Source organism: Pelecanus crispus, chromosome Z (genome assembly GCF_030463565.1).
Source record: "Pelecanus crispus isolate bPelCri1 chromosome Z, bPelCri1.pri, whole genome shotgun sequence".
In the NCBI taxonomy this organism is placed as follows: domain Eukaryota; kingdom Metazoa; phylum Chordata; class Aves; order Pelecaniformes; family Pelecanidae; genus Pelecanus; species Pelecanus crispus.
This window is the reverse complement of record NC_134676.1, coordinates 30,620,552-30,640,526: the sequence shown is the minus strand read 5'-3', so window position 1 is coordinate 30,640,526 and position 19,975 is coordinate 30,620,552. Positions and strand designations below refer to the sequence as shown.

Sequence of the window (19,975 nt, the reverse complement as noted above, 5' to 3'; positions counted from 1 at the left end):
GGCCTTAGCTCTGTTTTGGTGTTACCCGCCAACTGCATCGTCTCTACATCTCAGAGGCAACCTCCTCCAGCTGAGCTGCTCCCGCAGCACTCTGCCTCACCGGAGCTTGGCTGCCCGTAGGGTGCACCCACACACAGCCCTGTTCTCCCAAAGGCAGCACAGCAGCTGCGTGTAACACACTCATCTCACAGGTCCCCTGGCTTTGCTACTGAGAAATTCATTGTTAGCATCTGCTATAGCAACCCTACAAAAAAACCCCAATTAACATAAACCAAAAATCCCTTAGGAAAATTCCCACTCCGTATTTCTAGCCAGGAATCATAAACCCACGATATTCAAAGAACTGTATTTCCAACAGTATTTTTTGAAAATAAAAGGCTACTTCGCTGAAAAGCTAACGCTAAAATGCAGCACTTCAACGAAATACTGAAATACTTTTAAGAAAGAGCATAAAAAATAAGACAGGGTCCCATCAGAGAAATCTGTATTTGACCATACACAGTGTTTGTATATAGAATGTGCGCATAGCATGTGTGTATCCATATATCCATGTATATATATCTCTCTATCGATATAGGCACCCACACACAAGTACAGGTATGTGTAGATTATATATATTATATATATAAAGCTAACTTTCAGTCCTCAGAAAACAAAAGCTATCCCCATATAACAGCCAAATTCCTACATAACTCAATTTCGACATCTCATCTGGTGTGAACTGCACTCATTCCTAGTGTAAACCCCAGCGCGCTCTGCAATGATATACTGTAATGTCACATCGCAATCTGGATTTACTATAAAGGGCTGCTGACGAGTTTCAGAGCAGTAAACATTGCTGCGAGGTGTATTTCACACTGAGCTGGTTTTTATGAAGAACACTTCACCGCCCAGCCACGGCACCCAGATGATGAATGGTGAAAGATGCATGACAAGCTTCATCATTGTTTGTAAATCTTAACTGTTCCTGCTCACTAACTCTGCAGGCAATTTTCAAAGACAGCGGCCGACAGAAGGACAGCACAGCTTTCCTGAAGGTTATTCAACTTGTACTTGGCCTAAGCTATGCCTGCGAGGAGCACTGGAAATAAACTCATCGGTTACACTGAAGCGTAGAATTAAAAACATTTGACGGGCAGGCACACTAATGGTTGCTAAATTAAGAAAGCCCATTAAGTAGCCTTGGTATCCACCCCCCACCCTGCCCCGCAGGGTTACATACATCATGCGCAGGCAACATACCCTGGTATTATTTACACATGCAATATAAATATGCATATTTATAAAACCGGCAGAATGAATGATGGGCTGCCTGCTCACACACCACAGTTCCTCTGTATCTTGTGCAGTTACACACAGCGCTCAACTGTCCTCCAGCTCCTTTGCCCATTGCTTGTAGGAAAGCTACTTCTGTTCTGTCAAAAGTTTACCCTTGCAACAGGGTATAATGCACAGAAAAAGCAGTCTGCTCATGGTATGCAAGCATGGCAGTGGGGAGAGACACCCTTCTTTTGTTTTCCCTGAGATCATTCTGGTGTGGGAGCAGCGCCATGGACTGCAACAACCTCTTGCCAAGAGTCACAATTCGGCTCATCGCCTCCCCACTAGCAGTGAAGCCAGTCTACACCGCTCTACGCTACAGAGCCTTAGAAATACTGCCTTTCTCATTTCTCCTCTCTTTTCTTTAGAGATAGTAGCAAATTCTTCTTTTGCTAGAGTTTCTCACAATCTGCAAAGGGTTGCTAATGGGAATGCCTTTATAAGCAGAAGAGGCTGCAGAAGCATTAGCTCTGCTGGAGACTCTCACCTAGGCTGCAAAGCTGGTGTGAACTGCAAGATGCTCTACGCAGACCCTCACGCACAGAATATGCTGAATATAGAGTGAGTTCTCTCTTCTCTTAACCAGTCAAGCTATGAGGATGCAACTGCACATTAAAGCAAAGCAAAGCAGTGAGCAGTACTGCTCGTTTTTACAATTACAAATCATGCCTGGGTAAGCACAGTTATCACCACCGTCCTGACAAGATGTCTTCATTTGTTTTATCACTTTATGGTAAAGTTTGTTTTACTATTAATGATTTCTATCAACTTCTGCTTGCAGTGGGAAAAGTTCTGTATCCAGAGGTAATAAAATCGAAGTGCCAAACGCACACAAGAAAGCAGCTCAACTGGTGGTGTGGATTTTTTCAGTGAAGTATCCAACATTCTTTAAAGTGTGAGGAAAAAACCCACACAGCCTCACCAGCTACAGTAACATACTCCATCCCACACAAAAAACAGCTCAAACAGGCAGAAAATAAGTCGAGGGTTGCAGTGCGTATAAACCACTAGTCTCTGACACGTGGCTCTAAAATGCTCCTAACTGCAAAAGGTGCTGAGAAGAAACCTCTCTCTGTAAAAAAAAGGAAAAGAGGGAAGTTGTCCGGGGAAAGCAATCGAACAGAGCCATTACTTACTGCAGGACAGGACTCCGGCAGGGGCTTGCAGAGAGATGCTGACGCCCGGCGTGGGAGCCAGCGCCGCCTGCGCCCTGCAGCGCCCGCCACAGTGGCATCACTTGCCGCGGTGCCTGCCCTCTGCTGCACCCTCAGCGAGGGCCAGCGAGAGCCAAGGGCGCGCGCCAAAACCCATCGTTTTCAGACTGGGGTTGATGGGACACCGGGTACTTCTTTTCATAGAAGAAAACTAAGAAAAGTAGAGATTTTGACAGTAGGCTTAAATTTATTGTCTTGGATCCGCACACCTGCTGTGGCCCACTGTATCGCTGGTTTGATTTCCCTCAGAATAGAAGGACGTTCCTTAAATCCCTGTTTTACCAAACCAATGACTGCAAGCCTGAAACACAGGCTTGAATTTTAAAAACCCTGCACCCTTTGATCCACACAAAGTATTATAGCGTGGATAAACACATGCCATGATAAAAATCTTCCTTCCACTGCTCAACAGCTGTCCGGGCTGACCCCCTTCTGGGTGGATGCGGTTTTGTTGGCGTGGGTGGATGGGGTCCCACCAGCATCTCCCAAGGCTTCAGGCTGCCCCACTCTCTCTTGCTAGGGCGCTGACAAACGAAAACATTCACAAGTAGTTTTCATGAGAGCTTACCATTCCTCCTAAACGATGCTAAAGCCTCACTCGAAAAACATCTGCATTTTTACAAAAACAGGCTTGGGGGAAAACCAGCAAAAACACAGCTTGTTCAGCTCCTGCAGCAGGACCAGCAGCTTCTCCCGGAGCAAACAGCAAGGGCTCATCAGCCGCCCTGGCATGAATCAGCACAACTCATAAATCAAATCTGTAATTCTGCAATTGCCCAATGACAAGTTGCTTTGCTGCACATCTTATTTTATTTCTGTGTGCTTTTGAGTGAGCATAACATAAAGGTTGCATTTAGAGAAGAACCTATGAAAATAAGCCTTTTAATCAGGAATAAATGGAAGCAAAATGGGATGTAAGCAAATGCTTACATTAATTTCTTTTCAGGAATCCCCTTCTCTATCAATCAGACCTTATAAAGTTACTTTAACACTGGTCAAACCTTCACAAGTCCAACCTCATTTAGAACACAGACCAATAATTTACAAAAAGGCTTCAACACACAGAAAAACTAATTGCCAGAGCTTATATTGAATATGCCTCACGTTCTCAAATGTATTTTGATAGCTGCTGTTACAGCTAATGAAATGATGAAGAATGAGTAAGAATGTCACAAATCAGGGTTAGCAACTTGCTTGGCTTAACAGATAAAAAATCCCTAAACCCAACAACTGTCTAGTCAGCTAAGCCCAAAATTAAACTTTTTACTGAAAATGAAAATGGCATGTTAAAAGGTCATCTGCCTAAAAAGGTCTGTAAAATGTTGCAAAGCACATGCACAACTGGCAGTGTAAACCAAGGCCTGGAGAAACAGAGTTTAAAATCTGCTCACCGTCCGTGTAGTAAGTGCCTAAGGGAAGCTGCACACAGCATAGCCATCAGGGACTGTAAGTAGCAGCAATGAGAATGGACAAAAAAAGATAAACAGTTGTGCAAAGATCAAGCGACCTACTTGAACTGACTGTTCAATATCTCCAGACTTAGATGTTTATCCCTTCCTTTCTTCTTTTGTCTTATTTCAAAATTTATTTGTGAAAGTTTTATGTACGATGGATAGTGCAAAACACCATCTGGAGTTTCAGCAAACACTGCTTGCTCCTTTGTCACTAAGGATAGCATACTCTTGAACAGAGGTCACTTTTTAAGCAAAAGATGCAGATAGCCACACACAAAGCACACAAGCTAAATATTGCTGAACTGTATCAGTTCTAGGAGCAAAATTATATGCTCCCCACATATTCTGCTGCTGAAACCCCTCCAAATTCAAGACGTATTTCTGCTGGTGCTCTGCTGAAGAGGTGCCTAGAAAAGGAGTAGTAGAACTGGTACCTCTCAGGCTTTACAATACCCAGACCCCGAGGGACTGCAACAGCTACTCTTCAGCTTACGGTGATGGAGGAAAATTTGGGCTATTTTCTGCTGTTGTACCCCATTTCCTTAAATGCTTTATTAGCATAGCCTTGCCAGTGCATCTTGTCAGCTGACTGCAAATATAGAGCAGATAGATGCAAAGCTTTTTTCCACTCTTGGGGGTAATTTCTTAGCCACACCAAACCAGCCTGCTTTGTTGCAGTGCCATCTATGTAGCCTGAATGCTTGCAGATAGGCGTTCGGGTTCAAGGACATGGTCTCAAGGACCTTCTGCATACCAGGACTCCTTGACCTCTCTGATCCTACAGCCAGGTGCCACCTGTGGCTCTGGAGTGTTACTCTAATCTCGCATGGCATTTCAAGGGCACAGGTTCATGCAAAAATACAATACATAGGAAACCTCAAAAAAGGGGCATAACTTTGGCGCACAGTAACCCAGTCCGAAAGAAACATCCAACCCCTCGTGCATGTTTCTGGCGCACACAGCATTCCTTGCATTCCAGTGATGCTTTTGCCAAAATGAAACTTTTTGTCTTAAGCAGGGAGACTGTTTCCAACGTGCCCTTGACTGTGAAACCACTGGAAGAGGCTCTCTACAGAGCTGCTCTGGTTTGGGCGGGCTTCTCCAGTGGCTCAGCACTGTTCTCCATAGAGCATCCAACCAGAGAGATGCAAGGGTGAGTCTGTAAATGCAGACTTTGGAAAAAGTCTGTGTGCCTTCATTTCCACAACTGTAAAACCAGGGTAACAGTTATTTAACTTCCAGAAAGGACTATGAAAAAGTGTTTTGAAAGTGTTGGAAGCTGTTCTGCTGACAAAAAAAACCCCGTTACCAGAAATGTGCTCCTTCATAAAACCGTGTTTGCTGATTTACACAAAAACTGTTGGCCTTTCCTGTATCAAAAGGAACACTTTATATCAGTTTTTCTTATTTCTGTTTGGTATGAGTTTCATGCTCCTGCTTTATGTTCAAGCTGCAAATACAGCACTACTCCAGTGCTTCATTACTTGTGTTTCCGACTATCCTGAAACTTAGACGGGAAAGTAAAAGTTCAAATCCATTCAGCAGCTAGAGCAACATTTTAAATGCAAGCCATCTCCTTCACCACAGGCACAGACACATAGAATAATTATCTCAACATTTCACATGATAATGACAAAGAGGATTTTTTATTCCATGCCAACTGTAAGACAAGGCAACTACTTTCAAATCAAAGGTGTCTGCAAATACAGTGACGTTTCTCCTTTACATCCTTCTATTTTAACGTTGAATTTTTCTGCCACTGTCCCAAACCTGGAAAACACTCCCATACAGATAAGCAAATGCTCAGCTTTTACTTAGTGGAAACAGGACCCAGAGTGAGGCACCCAGTCCTGATCCAAGCATGTGCTTTCCTGCCCTCTCAAACCAAGGTCTTGTGCAGGTTATTTCACAAATCTAAGTGCAGGAGGGGCTGATTCAAAATCAGTGTAAGGTGCTATCCAACTTTGGGCAGTGATTCAATCCTGGAAAAGCCCTATTTAAAAAAAAAAAAAGAAACACAAAAAAGAAAAAAGCAACTGTCCCACAGAAATCAATGGGAATAAGGCACTTGGCTTTTGGAGATGAAATACTCTGTTGTGGCCCATTCTAATTCCTCCACTTATTGCACAAGGATCTCTCAGCTTGGCTTCTTCCAAAAGACATGTTTTAAAGTATGCTTTGCATACACAAGGATTGATAACAACCTCTCATACATCTTTTCCTCTCATTGCTCTTGCAGAAAAAAGGACAGGAAAAGTCTTTTGAAAGTACAGAGTACAAAATCCTTCTCCTATCTAGAAATCATTATATAAAACTTACAACCTGGTGATCTAAGAGAGCCCTCTGAAAACATCCTTATACCATCTGTCACTGGTTTATCTTCTTCTTCTCCCCATCATTTCCATTTTCAGCTGGAAGGGCAGCAGCTGTGCATAGTTGGAAGCAAACCCATTTTACTTAGAACCACTTCAAATTGCAAGGAGGTTGACTGATGGTGTTTCGCCATTCAGCAAATGTCAGCCCATTACTATATGCAACACACTGTAACATGGTATGACCTCATGTACAAATGTCAGAAGCTTCCTGAGAACTTCGCATCATTCATAAAAACAAAGAAAGTGTAAATCAGTGGTCTGCTAGCTCATCTCTCCGCCCTCTCAATATAACTGGTCTAAGCAGGCAGTTAACTTAGCAGAACAAAATTAATGAAATACTCTGACTGAAATACTAACTGAGATAATACATGAACTGGCAAAACCTCTATAAAGCTGAAGTTACAATTGAGGTGTGGGTAATAGACTGCATGTGAAAGACCATCTCAGATTTGTGCTTGGGAATTTAACAACCGTTTTTGCTAAAGATACACGTTTCTGATGTTTTGAAAATTTGGCTGCAAAATGAGGTTTTTATTTTGATCTGCTGCTCTTCTATATGCATTGTTACATTCCTCAAAAATTTCTGGATTAACAATACATAAGACTTCACATAGATCTTTAAAAAATTAGTTATGGGCTTGCTGCAGGCAGGAGTTATTAGGTGAAGTTTTACAGTCTGCATGATACAGCAAGTGAGATTAGATGATGCTAATGTTCCCTTCTGGACCTAAAATCTATGAACATGTATTCTTAGAAAGAAAAGAAGTCTCTGAGCATGGTTACCACTTTAACCGCAGAAAAGGAAGGAGTAAGACATGATTTTTTTATTTAAAACATGCACTACAGTTGTCTTCAGCAAGTAGCAACCACTAACCCTGCAGAAACACGTCACCAGCCTTCATACAAAGCAGTCAGGCATTGTACAGAAAGTTCAGCCCAACAATCAATGGAGAAATGCGTAAGAATGTGTCTTTTGTCTGAGACAACACTGGCAGCATGGGCAGTCAGTACTTTGGGGGAATGGACCACTCTCTTTAATATGCACGATCCACCGGTCACAGCCTACTGGCTGACTCAGCACTCACACAGATGACAATAAAGAGGCAAAAAAACTCAAACCCCCTGAGGACTGTGAAAGGCACCAGAAGAAAAACGTCATGGGAGTGTAAATCACTGACTAACAGCCTGAGAATATTATTTTGTCTGTAGGTGGAAAAAGTAAAAGCCATCATCTCCTCCAAGAAGATAACAAAAAAGAAGGTGCTTCTAAGACGCCCATTGAATGTGTATGGTCCTACTCACATGCTCAAGTTTCTCACAAAAATATTGGTGCCTCTTTCACCCACTAGCTCCCTGCTATGGAAAAACACTTCTTCAGAGTCTGGAAAATGCTGTTTGATCTCAGTAAATTACATCTCACTGCTTGTCGGTTTCTGATTGATGGTGTAACTTAGGGAACAATATCTGTGTGTGGAATACTGTCTGGAGAAGCAGTCAGGGATTATTGAAAATACAGTATTTATGCAGTTTAAAAATCAGTGGCACATTAGGCACAACTTTTTTCTGGAGTGATGAAAAATTACTGAAGTGCATTTGGGAACAAAGGGTATAAGGTCTTTTGTCTATTTGTAAGAACACTCGACTGGTAAGACTTCTTAGTGAGTTAGTAGTGATGGATGCAAGAAAAAGCGTCAACTGCAGTTGAGCATAAAGCCAACTGCTTCTCCGACCAATAGGCAGAAAGGAAGACGTCACTGCTCAATGGTGGTCAGAGAAGAGGGAAGAAAATAAAATTGAAGAAAAGAGAAGGAAAATGAACCAAGGATCACTGATTTCTCTAAGCCATTTAAAACTACTGGAGAAGGAGGAAAAGTCTAAGGTTTCGTCACACCACGTGTTGTTTCTTCATCTATCTGATAAGTCACAGTTAGTTGGAAGACTTTCAGAAAACATCCATTCTGAAAGAGCAGCTACCTCTTCAGCATAAATCATTTGGAGTTACTGAATTCAAGGGCTCAGCGCTGATTTACACCACCCACAGGTATGACTTTACACACACCTCACCTTCCAAAACTTAACATTTGAGTCCTTAAGGTCCTGTCATGACACAACCACCATATTTTTCACAACCAAATGCAACAGACACCAGGACATTGGCCATGGAAAGGCCATGACCGAAAACAATTATGGAACCTACACAGCATACATCCTTCCATCAGATATAAAGAGGAGAAGATTAATGTCGATGTATAAGTGCATCAAAGAAGCAAACAAGGATGGATGCTGTTGCCAGTGGTGTGACTGTGTAAAAAAAAAAAAATCATCCCAGACAAAAATTTGGCAGGTATAAAGCAAACGAAAAGAAATACTTCCCGCAGACCATACAAAATTAGACTGACAAATTCATTGATTGCTACAGAGAGACAAGAAGTGTGAAAAGCTTATGGAAGGGTTAGCTCAATTCACAGAGTGCAGGTCTGCTGCTAGTAACTGAAACTATGGTTCAGAGGCAATCAACAGCTCAGAACACCTTTGAATGCTGCAGGAGCGTGAGGATTTTGGACATATGAAGTAGGACCACCCTACTCTTTCTCTGTTTCTCTTCTTGTTTCTCTAGCATCAGTTACTGTCCTGTTCCAGGGACAGGGAAGCAGCTCCATGCAGTTGGTCTACTCCAGCAGGGCCCTGTTAACGCCTGGGCGTGCACTCTACCTGCTACCGGAGCAAGGGAACAAGGAAGCAAGAGAAACGTTGTCAAAACCACAGTGTAAATTCACCCACGCTTTTCTGAAAATGATCGCAGATTAAATAATCCTCAGGACAGGCACGAAACACTGGATATGAAAAGAAAAATTTATCTGCAGTAGTTTTAAATGAACTAACATGGTGTGATGAGTTTGAAAGCAAACAAGGAAGCAAGTCTGCAAAGGGCTTCATGACATGATTGGGATGCAGGAATAGTTCCCACACGTGGTTCAGAAAGAAGAGGACAGCAAAGGCTCAGTGGGAGGCCTGTGGAAAAAATCACGGACAGGATTTCTGAGAAAAAGAGAGGAAAGATAATTCTGTGGTTGAGGCAAAGATAATTGTTTGTTCCTGTAAGGGAGCCAGGTGGCGAGCACCAAAGACAGCACCTCAAGTGACTCTTTCTACAACTCTGAGACATACACAGGAGCAGAAAGATATGACTAACCGCGCTCCTGAACCGTAAGACTTCTGAAGTACAAGCTTGCACTACTGTACAGTAACAGCCCTACGTTGCCACCACACTACAAGCCTTCCAGAACACAGCCGCTATCTTGTAAACACCTACTTTCTGATGCCTAGCTTCCTTCCCAGCAGCAACCCACACCTCCTGGGCGTCAGCCCCAAGGCAAGGCGGTCCCAGACCCACCCCGGGCGGTGCACTTACCTCTTGCTTTCGACTCTGAGTAGGAGGGGATGTCCTCAGAGGTCAGGATTTGGGGGAGGCACGTGGGAGCACCAACCCCCTGTCCCAGGTAGGAAGCTGGTGGGTAGTAGGAGCACATTCGGTACTGGGAGCTGACGGCGTGGCGGCTCTCCATGCCCTTCACCTGTCAGAGAGAGAAGCGCAACAGCAGCCTGTGAAAGCTGAGCCCCGGCACCGTGGGGGCAGCCCACTGTCCCACACGCACACGGCTCTGAAGGAAGTCACAGGGGGTGGATGGGAAGTAAAACCCTGACAGGCTGGCCTTGGGTTTTTGCTTTGGTTGGTTCACAGTGGGCCCACACCGCTCAGCTGTAAGTGAATTGGCATGGTGCGGGACGTGACCTAGCAGCCACAGCACCAGCATACCTGCGTCTGGTTTATCTTACCTCAGGTGAAGCTGCGTCTGGCACACCAGCGTGTGTGCAAGGAGCTTCCTGTCAAGTCCCCTGCTTACAGCACAGACACCACCACGGGAAGCTTTCCACAGCCCTTCAACTGCACACACCCAGCCAGCATCAGAGGTGAAGTGCCCATCCGGCCCTACATCTCCCCAGGGACCAGCCCATCTCAAGGCTGGTGGTAACTGCTCTGCCAGGGACCTACGGGGTGGCTGCAGAGGACAGCCCTACCCACCAACTCACTCGGGACACGCTCCATGGCATCTGAGCAGTGACACGTGCACATAGACACACTGCTTTTCTTACAGCCCAGTGAGATGGAAAAATGTTTCCCTGATTTACCCAGAGAAACCAAGTTGCGGACAGACTACACGAGAAGGCTGTAGCAGAGCCACAGCTGGACACCAGTCAGCAGGCCCACTATGTCAATACGATGTCCACTAGACAGCCCCTTGTCCCTCCCACAGCCTGGAGCAAAGTTGGCAGCACTCAGAAATCAGTTTATCCCACTCCAATGCCCTGAAATCATCCAAACTGATCTCCTCAGAGAGGCAGTAAAGCTTTTTTAAATTTTTGTTTTATGAAAGAACTACCATCCACTATTATTTGTGCCAAAGCCCTACAATGTAACGTGACTACAGTGCTCCAAAAAATGCAGCCAAACACTTCATAAGACTAGGATTTTAAACAGGAAAGGCAACGCTACCTGGTCTCCCTAAGCCTGCTGGGCAGTGAATGATTGTAAGATGGGAAGCTTCGAGGCAGAATAAAAACATCGCAGTTTTGTACCAGGTATAAAGGTAGCAGTGCCAAAGTAACATACATTCAGCTATGCCATTAGATGTCATCTTCGCAAGCAGAAGTGCTTGGCAGCCTATTTAGCTGCATCTCACCTTGGTTAGAGGACCTCTTCCCTCGGGTCCCAGCCAGCCACACATGGAGCCTTGCTCCTCAGCCCTTCCCAGGCTGCAAATCTCAGACCCAGGGAGCAGCGGGTGAACCTGCTGTCCCAGACGGCAGCCCGACACCAGCAGACTCCCAGGGTCTGGTGCTGGCAGAAGGAGCCACTGGCACTTCCCAGTGAAGCAGCCAGAATGCAGTCACCCCTTGTTTTCCACGGGTCCCCTTGATAATTCAATATTAATTGTAGTATGCCTAGCTGGAAATAATGTGGCTGGAGTGACGTAAAATCCTGCTGCTGCTCTCTGAGACAGAGGGCAACATCCCACTTTCCATGTGGAGATGGGTTTGCAGTGAGATTAAGTGCCGAGAGAGCAAGCAGTGGCTGTTTACAGGAAGCAAAGCGCACCTCTGCCCGTCTTCCAACAGCAGCACAGTTGCATGTATTTGCACGTGTACTGAGGGATTGGCAGGACACAGCTTTAGTCTGTGAATGTAAGAGTTCCTCTATTATAAATTAAAGCAATACTTAAAAGGTGATTTTTCTACCATCTGTACCCTATGCATGCAGAGAAAGTTCAACACACACCGAAGTTTCATCCATGAGAAATAGTAAACTGCTCTTAAAAACATTTGATGTGTCATCCCTAGGAAGCCTGCACTCCAAAGAGCCACTGACATCTCCTCTGCTGTTCTGCAAAAGGGCAGTCTCCTCTTGGAAACAAGACATCTGTGCTTTGCACAGACTCCCTCAACAAAACCCAGGCTGCCTCTGCCCTGAAATTATGCATTGGCAATACAAACTACCCAAAAGCTCAGTCCAAAGGCCATTTGGAATCTGTGCATCCGCAATGCTCAACAGCTCTAGAAGTACTCGCGGAAAAAAAAGTCAGCAAACTCCTCTCTGCCTGCCGTTTTGCACACACACTCTTCCTTCCATCAGTAGGGCAGGGCTGTGGGCAGCATCCACAGTCCTCACATCTCCACCTCTCCCTTGTGCAAGCGCACGTGTGCACGCGTATAATTGAGAAAAGGTCGCCTGCAGGAGATAGCATTATTTCAGCTGTAACAAAATGGAGGGATCACTCCCTGGCACTGAAACGATCACGTGCATGTTTCCTCTCCCTGTAGAGTGGATGCAGCGACCTGTTTCCTTTCAAACCTTTTTTTAGGGTTTTTCTCCATTTCTTAAAAAAACAACTCACCTAAAACCTCTGGATGCAATGAATTATTACTACTATTATTATTAGTGTGTGGTAGCTGGCTAGCAAGAGACATGTTTTATAATCTTATTACCCACACCAAGTCTATGAACCACAGTTCGACCGACAGCCAGAGGCTTGGCTCTGCAAAGAATTTGCTGTGTATTAACCACTGAAGAAAATCTAAAAGCTTTTGGTTTTGTTTTATTAAACTGTTTAGAATACACACCGCAGTAAATCTGAACCATAAGGTTTCCTTTTTATAGTGCTTAGCAATCCTATTTTACAGTAACAATAAAAAACAACCAGTCATAAAAATTCTTGACCTTAGCACTGCATTAAAAAGGGGGCTTAGAAGATCATTACCCCAATGAGAAGGGGCATTTGCTCTGTATTAACTCCTGCAGCTCTGGAGAGTCCTTGCACATTTTTGGGTGCCAGAAAGGGTGATAAACACAGCCCTGGGGAGGCCCTGGAATATTCAGATTATTTCTAATCCAGGGCAGTCCGGCGTTCCAAACTCTGCAGCCAGGTGCCAGGTTTGGGATCCTTCCCTGGGTCCTGCCCTGGGGGAATGCTGGAGCCATGCAGGGATGACAGGAGGAGATGCCTGGCCCTTTGGTGTCTCCTCCTGCCTCCCTTGCACCTTCCAGCCCTACAGTGAGGCCAAGACAGACAAGGGCTGGGATGGTCCCACAAGCCACTCTGACTTGTATCACCGCAAGGTATGCACTGTAAGAACAAGGCATGTTTTATGTGAGGAAGTGCTGTGGAAGGGAAGGGCATGCACTTGCTCTTTGCAGAGAGCAAGATGAGCTCCTGAGTTGAACCCCTGAGTTGCTTGCTTACAGTGCATCCCCTCCCAGCCACACATGGCTCGTGCCCTGCCCTATCTGCAGGATCAATTCACCAAGTACCTCACTGACTTCAGTGGGAGACACAGATCACTGGAGAAGCACATTTGGCCTATTCAGCATTTACAGGTTCCCCTAAATTGTACAGCACAGCACACACTCAGTAACTTTTTAAAGGATGTACTGCAAGCAACATTGAGGTGCTTATAACTCATGAACAAATAAATATGGCCTGATTAAAAGACCATGCACACAGTGGAAATTCTTTCCCTGTTCCCTTGTAAAGCCAATATGGGGAATCAAGAGGCAGCTACAGCTCGTCCACAAACAGGCAAGCTGGAAGCGGGATCTGTCTGTCACTGGGCACAACAGTGCAGCCCTACAGCAGTGCCCAGCAGTGACAGAATATGTAGCAAAAGCCAGGGAAGCATAAAGAAAATGCTCTTCCATCAGTCCAGACCATTCCTGCAAAAAAGCTTTCTCAACAGCTGGTGGAAGAGCAACATAAAGCCCAGCTCCTCCTTCCAAGCTCCTGGCAGCATCTGCATCACCTCTATACATATTCTTTGTAGAGTAAGAGCCAAGGAGAGGAGGTGGCCAGACCACAGACAGAGAAGAGACAAGGTAGGCACAGGTGGTGGCTCACTTCTTCCAGCCTCAGAGACTAGAAAATGGTCCTGCCCTTCCCAGATGATTTATTTAGACCGAACATTGCCCAGGTTAATTCTTTGACATGCAGAAGCTGCCAGCCACTATCTCCTTGCGAGCAAGCCAGTGTCACTCTTAACAGCACCTTCACATTTTGCAGTTGATCCTGACTGTGGGGCTTATTCCCAAGAAGGACAAGTAGGAGGAAGTCACAGATGCTAATCCTGGGTGACAAGGGCTGCAAAAGATTCAGGGCAACAGAAGAGATCAAAGAGATCCTGTGGCTCTGCCACTGGTGTGCCACATGATCTCTGCCAAATCACTTCACCCAGGCTTTCCATCCTTCTGTCTCACCCATGACTCTTCAACTGCTGCCTTAAAACAAAACCAGTAATTCTGGAAATGCCAGAGAAACTGTTAAAAGTTTTAACACAGCCTCCTCCTTCTGCCTTGAACTTAAAAATCAAGCCAGTTCTAGGGGGCCTAAAATTGCATTTTGCATTTATGTGTCATTGTCTGCAAACAACAGAATTCACAGGTTGGTTTTTGGCATGAGGTGAGAAGGCATCTGCTGGGCACCGGAGTAGAAACCCAGACATCAGGAACCTCCACTCTGTCACCTGCAGGCTGCATGACCATGGGCAAGTTATTTAACATTTTCCTGCCTCAGTTTCCCCAGCTGTAAACCAGGGTTGCCACTACTCTCCCACCTTGCAATGCTACTGCCTATGAGCTGACCCCTCACAACTGCTGCAGTAGTTGTGCTGCCCAAGGTGGCTTTGTTTCGTTCCTAAAACCAGCTAAGCATATTTTCCAACATGGGGAAAAAACGAGTCTATGATACCCTGCCTTGACTTACTTTAATTCTAGCACAGAAAATACAAGAGACATCTATATCTGTCCCTCCTTGATAGACAAACTTAATTAACCTTTGCTATTCTGTTCCAACCTATTCTTTTAGACAAAGGCAGTGACCCATAAACAATATGTTACCATCAGAATCTCAACTGCGGTGACACCTAGAGATATAGCCCTATCAGCAGTATCGGAAAATAAACCGCTTAGATTAGCTCCTCCAAGAAATATGGATTGCATTCATGTCACACATGAGCTGTCAGAAACATTAGGATACTTTTAGCATAAATCTGTACTGTGAAGGGTATGTTATGAATACAGTATATAATACACTGCTTACACATAAAATTGGGATTGTATTGGGTGACTTGCACAATGTGTGTATATTTACACACACACACAATTACTTTACACATTTTACACCTATTTCTGGAGAGTTAGACCGCATATTTCTGCAAGAAAGCCAGGCTTACTGGAGGAAAGAAACTGTGCCAGAAACTAGAAACAGGTTGTGGAAGTTGAAAATAGCAGTCTTTTTACTAGCACGCAGCTATTCTTCAGAGTTCAAACCGCTCGCTGCCCTATCACAGCCACACTTTTCTGCATTTAGTATAAGACAGTTTTCTATGTTTGCTATTTTTAAAGAAATCCTTAAAGAATGGTTTCCTACCTCAGCAATGCTAAATATTTCACTTCCAAATGGTAAATGTAATTCCCATATTAGAAAATGAGTTTAAATTTCTCAGTCTGAGTCTCACCAATACTTATTTCAGGTTTTTGCTCTGGTTTAAGGGAAGAACAAAGAAGTTGAGGTTTTGGAAGTGAGAATACTGGTTCGCCAAGCTGCATTAAAAAAAAGAAGAAAGAAAGAAAAGAGAAGGAAAAGAAGGAAAAGAAAGGAAGAGGGAGGGAGGGAGGGAGGGAAGGAGGGAAGGAGGGAAGGAGAGAAGGAGGGAAGGAGGGAAGGAGGGAACGAGGAAGGGAGGAAGGGAGGAAGGGGGGAAGGGGGGAAGGGGGGAAGGGAGGAAGGGGGGAAGGGGGGAAGGGGGGGAAGGGGGGGAAGGGGGGGAAGGGGGGAAGGGAGGGCCTCCTAGCATGAGACAAAAATGACATGAAATTCTGAAATTTGTCGAAAACCTCCTGGGGCCAGTCTTAACCTTTCTCTGAAGCAGGATCCCTGGAGTTACCAGAGTAAGAAACAAAACTCAGCCACTGGTCCCCAGGTGTGGGGGCACATTCTGCATCTTGCAGATTTTTAATGGCACAGCTGTATGAACCAGAAGATTTTTAACACTTTTTGGGGAGGACGCTGACTTGCAAGGAGTCCTGATTATCCTTACGCTGTGGGTCACACACCAGCAGTTTCATTGCCAGCTTGGAGAATTAAACCTGATTAGATTTGGATGTGTCCATCCAGGTTTTACTTTTGTTGTGGTAGAAAAGACTGCAGTCACGCCATCATTTTTCAGTTACTGTCCCTAAGTGGTTTGCAGTGAGATCAGTTTCAGAAGCACCAACTTCCAGTGCATACCAGCATGCTCTGACTTGCAGTACTGGTGCTGGTGAACTCATTTAACTGTTAATTGGCTTGAATGCACATAAATTCCTGTTGTAATGAACAATTACGAGAGCTTCAAGGGAGGGTCCAGATGCTCACACAGGACTGGAGTGCAAGGAGATGCACAGTAACCACCACATCTCCTACATTTCCTCTCCGAACTAAGCTTGTCTTTTCTTCAGGTGTAACACCAGACATATCTGATTTTCTGCCTTAGAGCTGACAAAAGCAGCAGAATATAAATGACTGAAGGGGTCTCGACCAAAAGTATCATCTTCATTATGCCTATTAAATCATGATGGATACAGCTTCTGGGATAATTATATACAAATGAACAAAACCTACACAGAAATATGTAAAACAATTGCACCTCTATGAATCCACTCAAGTACGCGAGCCTCTGCAAAGAACAAAGACTAATGAAATCTGACATTAATCTACATTAAAGATTCAGTGATTCAGTTTATTTGCCAAGGCTCAATGATGCATTAATCCTCATCCCATCCCACACACACTCACACGTTTCCTCCCCGGCTTTTCTCCCTTGCTCCCTAAATTCTGAAACAGCAGACAGCTGGGCTGCTCAAGGCCTTGTCTGAATCCAGAAGTTATCTTACTTTAAGTATGCAATTCTCCTTGTGTGGTTACAGTTATTCCAGGACACGCAAGCCTCCACCAACAGAGCCTGGAAAAGGCAAGGGTCTTGTCTACACTGTTTAAACTAGGATACCTTCCGGTGAGCACAACGGTGGCTTATACCAACAATATACAAAATACAATATACACAGGCTTATACCTGTGGGCTCACAGCTTAGCAAGGTACCCTGATTTGGTCACAGCAGGCATTGCACAGCTATCATTTTGGTAAAGAAGCAAAAATCAAAAACCTTGATCAAAACCATTATAGCACTACCAGTTACATGAGCAGACTCACTTCTACAGGAAGACTGGTTAAGAAAGCCTGTGCATGTAAAAAAATAAGCCCAGTCAGTACAGGCAGTCCAGCAAAAATCCCTGGGTAGATACAGTCACATTTCCTCTAGAGAGAACCGACCTGCATAGGTTTGCCAGCAAAACCCCCTGAAGGTGCAAGCAAGATCTGACCTCTCTTTGTAGATCATGCTTAGAAACTCTCCTGTAACTCCTTACTGTGCCTGACAGAGAAACTCATTCATCCTTCTCCATTTAACACTGTATTTCTGTGATCTTCCCTTGCTGGTAACCTTCCATGTGCAGAATCAATGTTTAACCACGTGCAGCAGCTGAGAGCTTGTTCTGCTTACAACAAACCACCTTCAGTGTTTTACAACCTCGGCATCACCGCATCTACTGCCATCAAGCATTATCTAGCCTAGCTCTCACTGTAAAACTTTTTATGATTATGTGTGCAATGCTGTGCTGTCATAACAGTATGCAAACCCCATGATTTGTAACTCTTCCAGCAATAACAATCTTTCTTGCAGATCAGCATCTGAGAAACAGCTTGCAAGTTACATGACACTGACCTTGAATTACACTCTACCCTGCTGAACAGGAGAGGTGGGTCCTTGTTTTAGGCCATGTAGAAACTGGGGAGATGTCACTTCTTGCAGGCAGAAAGCACTACCTCTAGTCTCTCTGCACAAACATTTCACCAGAACAGCACTGAGAGATCCCAAAAGGCTTGGCCAGGGAAAATTAAAATCTTAGGTGAGGTAAATCACTAAATTCACATGGAACCATGTGATACGTCCCACAAAGTGGGAATGAACACCCAACACTTGGAGCCTGCTGGTGGAAGGAAAATGGTCCTTTTCCACAACCACCACCTCTTTTTTTCCTTAACCACCTCTTCGGTATCTCACTAACGTGAGTGGCACTTAAGCAGAAGTTAGCTACAGATTCTGCAGGGCCCCAAGAGGAAAATGCACAGAAAACACACTATTTCTTTCATTTCCTTAAGGGGTGGCAAAGGTCCCACAAGAAACAGCCAATCACACAGCGAGACAATGGACCCTCTAGGCCAAGACTTCTTACACATACAGTCTAGTTTCAAATCACAGTACACAACAACAGGACCAAGAGGACACCATCTTCACTCCAAGGTGTCGTGGTTTAGCCCCAGCCAGCAACTAAGCACCACGCAGCCGCTCACTCACTCCCCCTACCCCAAGAAGTCCCTACTGGCTGGAGGAATGGTGAAGCCTGCAAGAACATTAAGGTCACAAGACAAATGTTGCTGCCCCTCATTTGTTTTGTGATGGTGTGACCAAGCACCAGCTCTGCAGCAGGCTCTTACAAGCTAGGTACTGCAGAAGCTTCAGAAGAAGTAACTTCCTATCTGAAATACTCTATGATGTGCCAATCAACCAAAACGAAAAAGCTAAAAAAGCACTGGCACCTCACCTCATTACCATGCACAAAATCCTATCCCCAGCTTGCCTTGGCTAATTCTCCCCCTGGTCTAGTGATCAAATTCAGCAGCTGGAGAGGATGGTACCAACTCACCTAACTGAAAAGGCATACCTGCACGTATTTGAAGGTGATTGCAGTGAAGCCTATAAACATACTGAGAGAAGAAAGCTCTCGTGGTGTGGGCTCACACAGCAGAAGGTAAACAGCTCTTTTCCCCACACAGCTGTACTTATGGCAAAAGAGGGACATGGAATACTACTAAATGCAGACTACTGTAAAGGCATATCTTAAAATTCATGGACCTGTCAGATGTTGCCCCAGGAGGCCCCTGCATTTTCAGAAGGGCCTTTCCATGACAAAAGCATCTAATGATAGGAAAGCCTCACTGAAGGCGATATGGACTGCTACAGTAATTGTAATTACCCTGGTCTTAGTTCCAGCTCCTCGATATCAGAAGTTAAAATGCCCTTTCAGAGTTGGTCCCTGCGCCAGATTTGCTAGAGGAATTCTCTGTCAGCAAAGGGGAAGACCTATCTGTTCCCTTCAGAAAGGAGGTTGTGGTGGACATGTAATCTTTTGTTGTTGAGTGGTTTCACAACAGAGCCTTTGCAGAAGTCAGCCTGCCCTCTCTTGATGCTCTACAGAAGAGTTCAGTCCTCTCCTGCCCTTGGACAAGGGACACAGCCATACACAGACTCAGAGGGTGCAGCCTTGCAAATTCAATCTCAGACAGAAAAGCACCACTGCAGCCCAAGACCAAACAGCCTCAGGGTCACTGAAATGGCTCCATTTACTTTGCCAAGAATTCCCTGCCTTGGCAGATTTCCCCTTTTTCCAGTCTCTGACCGGTACTGAGTTGCAGGCTATAACTATCAAGTTCTAAAGTGAGAGGGCTTGGCTGGCTTTATACCCTAACTAATGAGGTACACAGAGCTCTAGTGCGAACCTCTTGGGCACAGCCTGTAACTTGAGCTACTCAAGTCAAAATCACAAGCCCCAGAGCTGACACTGCCAGAACACACAATTAACAACACACCATGTCATATTCAACTGACTGCCACCAACGCACTGCACAACAGCATGGCCTCCTGGGTCACTTCAGTGCCTTGGATGTGAAAAGATGGAAGAGAAAAGAACAGACTCCTGAAGAGCAAAGCCTCTCAGAAATGACACCTGAAGCGCCCAGGATGCTATGTTGGGTAATTGGGACTCTTTTCCAGAAAACAGTCCATAATCTACTATGACATAAATCAGAAGATAAAATCAAGTGGGTGCCCTTTATCTGTGCTTGTGGCAACCTACTCACACCTGTATCATTGCTTTCATTGTGCTGCATCATAACCACCCATTTT

General features: G+C 44.8%; 1 protein-coding gene across 1 annotated transcript in view; it reads right to left on the bottom strand.

Moving 5' to 3' along the window:
* DMRT1 (doublesex and mab-3 related transcription factor 1) overlaps positions 1-19,975 on the bottom strand; it is a 59,962-nt gene that overhangs the window by 15,993 nt on the left and 23,994 nt on the right. The window contains exon 4 of the mRNA XM_075726705.1: positions 9,776-9,938. Within this exon, the coding sequence (XP_075582820.1) occupies positions 9,776-9,938 (163 nt within the window). The remainder of the gene's footprint in view (positions 1-9,775; positions 9,939-19,975) is intronic.